The sequence below is a fragment of the Canis lupus genome, chromosome 27 (genome assembly GCF_003254725.2).
Source record: "Canis lupus dingo isolate Sandy chromosome 27, ASM325472v2, whole genome shotgun sequence".
NCBI classification, from domain to species: domain Eukaryota; kingdom Metazoa; phylum Chordata; class Mammalia; order Carnivora; family Canidae; genus Canis; species Canis lupus.
In genome coordinates this window covers 45901754-45913933 of record NC_064269.1, presented here as the reverse complement: position 1 = coordinate 45913933, position 12180 = coordinate 45901754, and the positions used below count along the sequence as shown (strand labels likewise).

Here is a 12180-nt window from a genome sequence, read left to right as displayed (position 1 = left end):
AAAAAGATAGATACTCATTTCCATTACTACATTCACCCTGGGATTGTTCCTCCCCAGCTCCCAACTCAGCAGCCTTCACCTCTATCCTCCCCTTTAGTGAGTATTCAAGAGGATCTCAAATTACAACTGGTTTCTTGAGTGCCAACACAGAAAACTGCCCTTTCCCCCAGGAGTTCAACGTCCCCGTAAATCTCATGGAGGCAACTCAACTGTTGCCTAACATACATCTTTGTATCCAGATGAAATTAGGGTAGGGAAAAGGGACAATATGTAGCACAGGTGTATGGGTGGAAAGAGAGCTGGAGCTAAAAGTCTGCCTAGTAGAACAGTGGGGACGCTGCAAGGTTTCTGGTTGAGTGTGGGTATAGGAACTTCACAACTGGCTTGTTAACACCACGTGAGGTACATCCAGGTACCCCAAATCACGGCCTCCAGCATGTACTGCAACAGGCCCGTATCCCCTATCCCCTAAAAACACAGCCAGGGTTCCCCAGTTCGTCGTTTTCTGGGGGCCAGCTTTGACTATTCTACCCACCACCTCCTGATGCCCTCAACTTCCCAAAGAGGCTAACAGCATTAGAAAGAGCAAGGCAGAGCCAAGGTTTTCTCCGGATTGATTCTTTAATCCCGTCCTTCAACAGGACCAGGACACTACTCCAGCTCCGAACCCCATTTCCATTTATCAGCCAAGGTCAGAAGCGAACAACGCGGGGGAGAGAAGCATACCTAGACTTCCACCACCCGCTCACTGAAATAATTTAACACTTAGTGCACATCTGTCTCCCCCGCGCCCCCCCCCCCCATGCCACTGTACACGGAACAGGGAGAAAAGAACTGGCTGTGAGTTCTCACGAAGCTCTATTAACCTCCTCTCCCAAGAAGAAAAACGCGGTCATTGCGCAGTGCCTCAATTTCCTCCTCTGTAGAAGGGGCACACCAGCCTCTCAGAGGGCGTAAGGCTCCTTGTGAGCACCCCGGGAAGGACAGAACTGCCAAGATCCCGAGGCCCTCGGCCAGGTCACCCGGAAAGGAGCGGAGCCCAGCACGTACGCTGCCGCCTGGTCGCCGGCCAAGCTCCGCCAGGCGCGCTCGCAGGTGCGCAGCGCGGCGCGGAAGTCCAGGTGCACCACCAGGAGGTCTGCGGCGTCCTCCAGCAGGGCGGCGGCGGCGGCGGCGGCGGCGGCGGCGGGCTGGGCCGGGGCCGGGGCCGGGGCCGGGGCGGGGGCGGGGGCGGGGGCGGGGGCGGGGGCCGGGGCCGGGGCCGGGGTCGGGGTCGGGGCGGCGCGCGCGGGCTCGCTGCTCCTCACCGGCCCCCACAGCCCGAGGGCGGCCGCGGGGCTCGCGGAGTCACTCTTCATCGCCAGCGGGGTCAGGGCCTGTTTCCGCGGACGTCAGGGCAGCAGCCTCGCTGGGAGCCGCAGCACACTCGAGCCGGCCTGGGAGAAGAGGGACAGTGCTCACAGCCTTGCCCCCAGCCCTTCCCGAGGCCGAGTCCCGGAGAAGGGAACCCTAGTGGCCGCATTTAGGGCAAAGGCTGGGCTCGCCGGGCGGCTGCTGCAGATCAAAACAGCCTGACACCCGGGGAACCAGTTTACACCTCAGATTTGCAGAACAGCCGCATCCCTGGAATACCTGGCCCCACGACATGTACGGATACCAATTTAGCCCCGGGAGTGCCGTTCCAGGTTCCTTTTCATGAACAGAGCCGCTCACTGCAGGCGCGGGACAAGGGCACCGACATCTCCAGCTCTCGCAGTCCCCTGTGGACTCACGGGGTCCCCGGGGGCGCGGAGGACTCTGGGAGTTGTGGTTCTCTGGCTCTCGGCTCAGCCGCCATCTTGATGCAGATGCGGGAGTTCGGACTACAGCTCCCAGCACACCACGCCCCAGAGACCCTCACTGTCCCCGGAGAAAACACACTGGCGCCCAAGCTTTGGAAAATCAAACCGAAGTCCCCACACCGACCGGTCCCAGCAGAGGCCAGACGGAGGAAATTCCGGTAACGGAGGTGGGGTCACGTGCCGGCTTCTAAAGCTGAGCTTCTGCAAGAGTAGCAATTAGAACTGCAGGAGGACAGAGCGCACCGAGGGGAAACACCGGAGCCGGACGCTTCTCACGCGTTTCGCCTTCCCAGACGGCTCGCCTCCGGCCCGCGCTTCCCGGGCCTGCCCCGGCGCTGAGCGCTCCGCGTACCGTCGCATTTAATCCTCCCCTCAACCCTGGGGGGATTAAGAGCAACTGTTAGCCCCGTTTCACAGGTGAGGACGTTGGAGCTTATTTAAACAGTTTGCTGAAGGTCACACAAAAACCAAGTCAACAAGGCTATTTTTGCTCAAAGCCATATATTTAACCACTATTCTGTTCTACAGGACAGGCTTGAGTTCTACATTTTCTATTCAGAGAATTTACAGTCAGTCATTGCACAAGCAAGCTCATTGAGCCTCACTGCTTCATACGAAATAGAGATATTGTGAAAACAAAGCCACATGGTGTTAATGCAACTTACAATGAAGAACTAATACAGAGCAGGTATTCAATAGATTACAGCTATAATAATAATTATTAAATTATTTACACAGATACCTAAACTACATCAGCTATTGTATTATGTGCTTCCCCCAGACTCTGCCGAATCCATACTAGATTCTCTCAGCTTTAGTTTCTCCTCAGTTCCCTACCTTTTGAACTCTTTGCAAAAATTCTCTAGAATTGTTTAGTCCCCGGGTGATTAAATTAGAAACTTCAGGCACAGGGTAAGTGCCAGTTTACACCATACATCCCCTTCCCTTATCGCTGGATATAGACACACCCATCTGCTAGGCTTTCAGCTCTCTGCAGAAAGTCCTCATGGAAAGCTGAGGCAGAAACATGAAAGCCATCAAACTCTGAAGAAAGAGAAGTATGGACCTGTAACCATATAAGATGATAAAGTCTGGACTTCACTTATTCTTCAAGTACTTTTTGAACACCTGCTAGGTGCTAGGCCCTGTTCTAAGTACTGAAGATCCTACAGTGAACAAAAGAGACAAAAATATTCACTTTTGTAGAGTTTATGTCATAGTAAAAGGAAACAAAATAAATAAGTAAAATACAAACAGTAGTATGTCAGATTATAAATGCTCAGGAGAAATAGAGATTGGGAGTGACAGCAGTGGAGAGGTAGGGTTGGTATCTACATTTAATTTTGTTTTCTAACAGGAAATCCAGGGTTGGCGGCAGAGTAAAGAGAAAATGTGGACCTCATGCTCAAGACTAGCCTCTGTCAGCAAGATCACTATTCACTTTGGAGCACTGCCCTTGGGACCAACATATTTTCAGTATTGCTTGTGAAAGGCTCCACCCTAATCTCTCTTCCTCACTGGCCAGTATTCATTCCCACACAAAAAACTCCAGAGGCAAGCAGAGATCCCTGGAAAATGTGGATCAGTATGAGAATCAAGTTACCAAAATGTTTTATCAGTTCTGCTTCAGATTTCATTATTATTATACTGCAAATAAAAACCCTGTTCTCAGAACTAGGTTTAGAAGTCTTCCTGAAACATCAGGAAAGCAGTAGGAGCATCAGAAAATAGACTGGAGCAGGCCTAGACAGGTTGAGACTAGCACAACCACATCCCATCGTGTCCCGGAGCACCACCTTAAGACTGAAAGGGCCAAAAAAAAAAAAAAAAAAGACTGAAAGGGCCCCTTCCCTAAATCCTAAATTTCTTACCATTTCCAAATGCTTCCAATAGATGGCAGCACAGCCTTAAAAGAAGCACACCTGCCCCTGCCGGAAACAAAATTTGCCTGAGTGGTGTGGCTGCCATAATGAGGTCAAGATTGGGGAGTGGGGTTGGGGTGTGTGAAAAATCACATAAAAATATGATTGTGTTCTACTGTGTTTCACCCAGTTTTTCACTATACAAGAGTTCAGTGGTTGGTACGTCACCTCTTATCCTTAAGCACTGTTACACCCATAAATTGACTACCACTGGGACACTCCATCGTCTCTCCTATGTCTGAGTGTACCCAGAATTTCTCAGGCTAAGACACGGTAATCCTAAACATGAGCAAGTTCATTCCACTGAGGGAGAGTGAACAGATAGTATGTATACCTGGTTCACGACACAATCTGTGAAAGCACCTGTCCTCCCCTTGTGATAGATCAAGGAGTGGAAATAAGGCCTGATCTAAGATTTGGTCCATGCTAATATTTGTATTATTGGAATCTTTTCATTTTGGGGAAATAGAGTAAATGAGATGAAAAATCCACATCATGAGCCAACCTCTAACCCAGACCCGAGCTCTGGAACTTGGTGTTCCTCCTTCTGCTCAGCAGTGTGCTCAGTCTACCAATGTATTGCCTTAAGAATGTGGATTTGCTCTGCCTGCTTTAAGCAGGTATTGGTTGGTATTTTTGTAGCAGAAAGAACTCTAGACTGGAAGATGAGCTATCCCAGTTAGAATACTGGTTCCTTCGGTGACTAAACCAGTCATCAGACCTCTGGAAAGTCACTGAAACACTCTGGGCCTCAGTGTTCTTTTCTGAGGATATGGATAACAATACCTGCCACACAGGGTGGCTGTGAGGGTCAGAAGACACCATGTGACTCTAAATCCTCAGAATGGTTCAGGCTGATATAAGGCTAGTTGGGGAATGAGTAAGGAGAAGAAAGAAGAATCCCTTTATACCTCAAAGTTCCATACTCTAACTTTCTGACCTAGAATTTGACTTGACTCGTTCTTACTAAGGTCAGTAATGTCCATCCTGTCCCGCCTTTTCCAAACTGGTTCTACACTCTGTAGCAATAGACAGCATCCATAGCTACCCCTTCTAACACATCTCTTCCAGCCAGGGGCATTGGTGGATAAAGCTCCAGTGGAGTAAAATCATACCTAGTGTGGACTTTTGACCAGAAGCAAGCCAGAGAGATAAATATTAGCAGGGTGTTTTTCCAGGATGGCCAAGGGGGTGTGCCTCCCTTACTCCAGACCTTCATCTGTTAGTTGGCATTTTTATGGCTCTTTTTTAAAGCCTGGACTTGGTATTCAAGACAGAACTCAATGCTTCCTATTTGCTCCTCACCATACAGACACAGCAGGACTCTTATTTCTGTGTCTAAGAAGTAATCATCATAATCATCCTCTATTGTACTTTACAAAAATAAGACAGGTCAATTTATATAGTATGGTATTAACTATGTACTAGGTGCTACTCTGAGTGCTTTACATTAACTCATTGTTAGCATCAACAACTCTATAAGTCTTTGTGCCATCCCTATTTTGTAGATGAAACCAAGGCACAGAGAGGTTAAGTGACTTGCCAAAGGTCACATAAGACATGCGAAGAAGGGCTGGGATTTAAATCCAAGCAGTTTAGCTGTAGAGTCTTTCTTCTTAATTAACACCTAATAGGGCAGCCCCGGTGGCGTAGCAGCCCCAGTGGCGCAGCAGTTTGGTGCCGCCTGCAGCCTGGGGTGTGATCCTGGAGACCCAGGATGGAGTCCCACGTTGGGCTCCCTGCGTGGAGCCTGCTTCTCCCTCTCCCTGTGTCTCTGCCTCTCTGTTTCTATGAATGAATAAATAAACTCTTTTAAAAAAAATAACACCTAATACTGGCCCTACCAAATACTTCACTTATTTTATTTGAGCATAACAACCAACCTGTGGGCAAAGAAACAGATATATTGTTATTATTCCTATTTATAGATAGGAAACTAAAGCTCAGAAACTGCCGGAGCTTAAAACATTTGGTTTCAGTGGCAAAGCTGATGCAATTACTGGAGATTTCTAACCAGATCCCATTTCTAACCAGATCCGTAGCTCCTCTTCACCACCTTAAAGATGACTGGAGGAGCCACTCTGTGGAGACCTGTTGTCCAATTTCCACTGTTTCTCACCCACTACAGGAGTCAGAGGATTCACTCAGAGAAGTCTGAGCAAATCTTCATGATGCCAGACCAAGCCTGAAAAAATCAAACAAATAATGGCTGCTCCCTAGGAATAAGTCAGCCCTGGCTCTCTCACGGAAGAGTAGAAAGATGCTACCTTCTCTCTGGAATCTTTCCTAATCACACCTAATTCAAGCTAATCACTCCTTCCTTCAAACTCCCAATTGTGCTTTGCTTTTTTTATGCCTTTCTTATTGGTCCTTCCCAATTTCCAAGTCTTCTTATAGTTATTTGTGCCATTTCCCTATTCAACAGTGCCCTTCCTGAGGGTAGGGACAGAATCTCACTCGTCTCAGGATCCCTGCATGGTCTAGCAATGGGCACACATTGCTCAGGAGGAACCCCACCTCTCCTGAGCTATTCTGCATCGTTTGGTCTTGACATTCTCTGGTGAGCACTGTGTGAAGAGGTTGGAAGCTGAGGAGATACATGCCGTCAACCAGCCCCTCCAAAAGGAGAGACATCTGGGCAGCCCGGGTGGCTCAGCAGTTTAGCGCCTGCCTTTGGCCGGGGGTATGATCCTGGGGACCCGGGATTGAGCCCCGCATCGGGCTTCCTGCATGGGGCCTGCTTCTCCCTCTGCCTGTGTCTCTGCCTCTCTCTTTGTCTCTCATGAATAAATAAATAAAATCTTTAAGCAAAACAAAACAAAAGGAGAGACATTTAAATGTGTTTCCAGATACCAATACCCCTGGCCTACCTTCCTGTCCACAGGCAATTTGCAATGTTCCTTCTTGTTGTCTCTTCCTTATTTCCTAGGAAATAATCAAATAACCTAGTCACCCTGACTGATAGAATTTTAGAGTTGGAAGGAGGCTTATCATACTACATACAGCCAAGGAAACTGAGGCCAGGAGAGGTTAAGCAATAGATTAATATTACACAGCTGAAGAAGGTAGCTTGCTCTACCACATACCGACCCAGAGAGGACCTTACCTTGGCTTAAACATGTTTTCCTCACTAGCCCAGAAATCCCTGCCACTAATTGTAGTTTGGGGTAATTTACAGCATCAAGGTCACTGTTAATGTACAGATACTGGCAGCACATGGGACTATTGCCAGGCATTGACAATCACTGCACTGCAAGAGGGGAGGGGAGGGGAGGAAGAAGGGAAGGGAGAAGAGAGAGTCTCCCTCCCTTCCCCTCCCCTCTTATCTCCTCTCCTCTGTCTTCTCCATGAGAGCAGCAGTGGTTCTCAAAACCTACAGTTTTTGCACCTAGCAGGCCTTATGGGGATGGAAGAGTTCTCAAGACACAGTTTTAATATTTCAAGAAGAAATTGTATATTTACCTACAATAAATGCTTATTTGTTAATAGATTTTATTTAGTTGACAAAGCATTCCAAAACATAGGATTGATGGAGATGTAATTAAAAGTGATTACTTGTATTTAAAAGGCTGAGAACCATGAGAGAATATTTACGTCCCAAGTTATTTCCTGAAATTATCTCCTGAAGTTCAATTTTGAGTCAAATACCTTAAAGTATTTGAGGAATGGTGGAGAAGGGAGAAATGTTGGGAGGATTTCCAGAAATCTTAATTTTAACTGCATCCAGGTAAAGGCAGTAAGAAAGGAAGGGTGTGGTAAGAACCTCAAGGAAACTTTAATCTAAAAAAAGAGAACAAGTGGTGAGCATTTTGTAATGCATATAATTCTCAAATCACTACTTGTATATAATATTGTATGTCAACTATATATAATAGTGTATGTCAACTATACTTCAATTTAAAATAAATTGTTGAGGGACGCCTGGGTGGCTCAGCGGTTGAGCATCTGCCTTCAGCCCAGGGCGTGATCCTGGAGACCCGGGATCGAGTCCCTCATCGAGCTTCCTGTATGGAGCCTGCTTCTCCCTCTGCCTCTGTCTATGTCTCTGTCTCTCATGAATAAATAAATTCTTTAAAAAATATATAAACAAAATAAAATAAATTGTTGAAGGGCAGGCCTTCAGTCTTAGCAATCCTGATAGTGTAAGTTAACCCTAATATTGGACTTCTTACTCGTTGAGTACAGCAAGTAAAACAAATATTTGCCCAACACTGTTGCATGTGTCCAAGGCCTAAAACAAATAACATAATAAGCATAAAATAACTAAAAGGAATTGCAATTTGCCTTTGCATTTGTTTTAATTATTACTCTCAGACAGTGACCTCAAGAGCATCTTGGTATCCCCACCCCTAGCCTAGTGCTATGGTCTACAGGTACTCTGACCCCACTCAGCCACTGTTTCAGGAGCAGAATAAGATTGACTCCAGAAAGAACATTAAAAAGTTAGTAAAGTGAGGAAAGCAGATGTCTGACCATATTTTTTAACCAAGGGAAATTCAGTTCATTTCAAAAATTAACGACTATGCAGGGAAGCTCCAATCTGTTGTTGCAAAGGCCTCTTCTACAAACCAGTAAGCTCAGTAGGAGAGAAAAATACCCTTCCTAGGATTCATTCAGGCTCAACTATGGGAGGTGCTATTCACATGGAGTCTGAACGTACCCTCTGGAGTTGTGAGGCTTTATAACCTACAAGTCCTACCATGGCAGCCCTGTTTGTTCCTGGCTCCACATTAACATGGGCTTCGATGCCAAAATCTGAAAACTTTCAGTTCTTTCTGGAGACAATTGTTCGTGACAGCAAGGAAGAACCTGCCCATCCTCCATGGCCATTCTTCTGTCCTCGTTGGGGACGCGCTGCACCACAGACAAGCTGCCTCCAAGCTTGCGTGGACTTGCCTGTGGAAAGTTTACTGGGAAGATTATCATGAATGGTAAGGCATGCTGTTTTGTGTCCTGCTGGGAGGTTTTCTCCTTGTGCATCGGGTTCTGAAATATAGCAGGACCGGGGAAGCCCATTAGGAGTAGGCTCACCACACCCTTTCTCTAATCAGTCGTGACAAAGGGTGATTACCTGGGCCACATGAATGAGTAGGTGAGTTGCTAGTTCTACCTGACAGCCAGGGCTAAGGGACCAGAAAGAACAGAGACAGAAAAACAGGAATCACGTGTTACCACAGCAAATAAGGAAACTCAGGTACACACAGGAAAAGATTGAAACTACCATATTATTACAGCCTAGGAAATAAACAGAAATAAAGGGTCACCTCTTCCTCTCCTCGGGGTCATCTTGGAGGGATTCCATTTCCCGCCAACTCCTTTTCACAGGACTTGTCATCACCATGTTCACAAACTTCTCCTTGTTGCCAGAAACTCAATTTTCCATACCTAAGAAAATGTTTTCTGGGATAAAGGATGACCGAATAGATTCTCCTAGTGTTTTACAACCTGAGATCTGCCTGTTTGATATCTGCTCTTCTTTAGTCTTTTAACTGTTTTTGTTAAAATTATCCAGATCCAGAGTAAAAATAATCCAAACAGGGCAGCCCCGGTGGTGCAGCGGTTTAGCGCCACCTGCAGCCCAGGGCGTGATCCTGGAGACCCTGGATTGAGTCCCACGTCAGGCTCTGCATGGTGCCTGCTTCTCCGTCTGCCTGTGTCTCTGCCTCTCTCTCTCTGTGTCTCTATGAATAAATAAATAAAATCTTAAAAAAAAAATAATCCAAACAAGACAGAAAAGTATAAGAGACTAAGAATCACCTGAAATCCCATCACCCATAAATGACAAGTTTTAATATTTTGATGAACATCCTTCCATAAATACACATAGTATATATATATAATTATACATTATTATGCTGCCCTATAACCTGTCTTACTCATTCACAGTGTGTCATAGGAATCCTTTTTATTTTCCGATAGGATATTGCTGTTACCCACTACCTAAAACAAGAAAGAAATAATCTTGCTGTTACTAGTAGCAATTCACATTTTTGTAGTTCTTTGTAGCTCAAAAGCACTTGCACATCTTCAATCCTGTGTCATCCTGAAGCTGCAAGGAAAACTCTGGGAAGTCCCATCTCCCTTTTTTATGAGTTTAATTCTAATCATCCCTCATGTTGGTGTAGTACTTTACAATTAAGAAGCATCTTACATTACTTTATTTATTACAAAGTAAGATGATTGAAAGTGAGGTAAGTTGGACACCTGGGTGGCTCAGTCGGTTAAGTGTCTGTCTGCCTTCGGCTCAGGTCACAATCTCATGGTCCTGGGACTGACCCTAAGATCGGTCAGTCCTGCTCAGCAGGGAGCCTGCTTTTCTCTCTCCCTCTCCCCCTGCATTACTCTCTTCTCTCTGTGTGTGTCTCATGTAATCCTCACTATCCCCAGAGATAATATAACTAAGATTTAGAGAGCAGTGATTTGATCAATTTCCACAGGAAAACCAGGTGAGATTTTAATCGAAATGTGTCTGACTTTAACATTCCCTGTTGGGTTTTTTTTTAAGATTTATTTATTTATTTTAGAGAGTGGGGAGAGGTAGAGGGAAAGAGAGAATCTCAAGCAGACTCCCCCGATGAGTACAAAGCTAGATACTGGGGCTTGATCCCAGGGCCCTGAAATCATGACTTGAACTGAAATCAAGAGCTGGACACTTAACTAATTCCCCTGGGTGCCCGAAGTTCCTGTGTGTGTGTATGTGTGTGTGTGTGTGTTTTAAGATTGTGTTTATTTATTCATGAGAGACACACAGACAGAGAGAGTCAGAGACACAGGCAGAGGAAGAAGCAGGCTCCATGCAGAGAGCCCAACGTGGGACTCGATCCCAGGTCTCCAGGATCACGCCCTGGGCCTAAGGCGGCGCTCAACCACTGAGCCATCTGGGCTGCCCCAGAGATCCTGTTTTGTTTTGTTTTGTTTAAAGATTTATTTATTTATTCATGAGAAACACACACACACACACACACACACACACACACACAGAGGCAGAGACACAGGCAGAGGGAGAAGCAGGCTCTATACAAGGAGCCTGATATGGGACTTGATCCCAGGTCTCCAGGATCACACCCTGGGCTGCAGGCGGCGCTAAACCGCTGCACCACCGGGGCTGCCCAGAGATCCTGTTTTTAATCACAGCATCATCCTGCATTTTATAACAACTAACCTTAGTGCAACGTTGTACAAAACACTCTATAATATATTATTATTTCCATTTCGTAGCTAAAGAAACCAAGGCCAGAGAGGTCAAATAATTACCTGAATCAGAGCCAGGACCCAATCATTTGATTCTAAATCTACTACTGTTTCCACTACACTGGGCCAGTCCTGCTGTAGTGAAATCTATTTCTTCTTCAACGAGAACAAAGGTCAGTCTCTTCCACAGAGACCAAGCTCTTGATCACATGCACTTGCGGGTTGGGAAGGTGTGAAACTGTAGAGCTCAGATCAGGTCCAAATCACTCCTTCTTCATGCTTTCTTGTGCTTTGGATGTAAGGGAGAGTTGGTCTGTCTTATCCTTTACTTTCAGAGAGGACAGAGAGACAGCATTTATTCTTGATGACACGAAATGAGAGATGATGAAACAAAATAGAATGAGATGCAGGGAAAACATTGAAAACAGGGTAGATGGAAGGCATATACAAGGAGTTAAATAGAATCTTTTTGATATACAGGCAGATTTGGTTTGTGGAGGCAATTAAGAAGTGAAAATTAATATTTTCTTCTTTAAAGATGACAATTTTTATTTATAAAGCACTCCTTGCTGGAATAAGCTCAAAGCATTTAATGGGCACTGGCTAATTACCCCACCCAACAATCTGGCAGCCAGGAAAAGAGAGAGATAATTATCCCCATTTTGCAGGCAAGGAGACCAAGCCACAGAAGAGTGGTGCCTTGCATAAAACCAGAGAGCTGAAAATAGAAGGCAAGCCTCCTAATAGCACCCTTCCACTCCACTGTATGTTTATAGACGTAGACTCCTGAGAAAGGACAACACACTTGCTGGCCAGAAAAAAGCAGCCGTCACTCATTGGGAACTACAGCTCCCAGCAGACACCAAGAAGACAGGGCTGTGCCCCTACTGCCCATGCCAGATTCCCAAATATGGAGAAGGACTGGATTTTGGAAGAGGAACAGAATGCTCACCCTTGAAAGAGAGGGAGAGACAGAGGGAGTATGAGGTAAGTTTGGAATATTTAACTCTATCACCCAAATGTCTGCCTGGGTTTTGAAATATAGCAGCCAAAGTCATGATCTTTTCATAAATCTTACTAGATCTCACTCTGTAAACCAAATAGTTACTTTAGCAGAACCCTGTTTTTTCCTGAGATTAGATATATGCTAGCAGGGGTGGTTCAGTTCTAGAAGGTCAAAGACCTCCTCTGAGCCCAACCAGCTCAGATGGTAATGGTGGCAGTGG

General features: G+C 46.0%; 1 protein-coding gene and 1 long non-coding RNA gene across 7 annotated transcripts in view; one reads left to right on the top strand and one right to left on the bottom strand.

Annotated features, from left to right (window-relative positions):
* PEX26 (peroxisomal biogenesis factor 26) overlaps nucleotides 1–1358 on the bottom strand; it is a 39155-nt gene extending 37797 nt beyond the window's left edge. For all 5 annotated transcript variants that reach the window (XR_007406357.1, XM_049102386.1, XM_049102384.1 and 2 more), the window contains exon 1: nucleotides 1051–1358. Coding sequence is in view for 4 of the 5 variants with exons in the window: in XM_049102386.1 (XP_048958343.1) it covers nucleotides 1051–1358 (308 nt within the window). In the remaining variant the exon portion in view is untranslated. The remainder of the gene's footprint in view (nucleotides 1–1050) is intronic.
* Nucleotides 1359–2085: 727 nt separating this feature from the next.
* Nucleotides 2086–3878, top strand: LOC125753793 (uncharacterized). Of its 2 annotated transcripts, XR_007406359.1 has the most exons (3): nucleotides 2086–2258; nucleotides 2370–2529; nucleotides 3199–3878. It is a non-coding gene; the product is annotated as an uncharacterized LOC125753793 (long non-coding RNA). The 2 variants fall into 2 exon arrangements; XR_007406358.1 differs by having other exon boundaries at nucleotides 2086–2529.
* Nucleotides 3879–12180: the final 8302 nt, after the last annotated feature.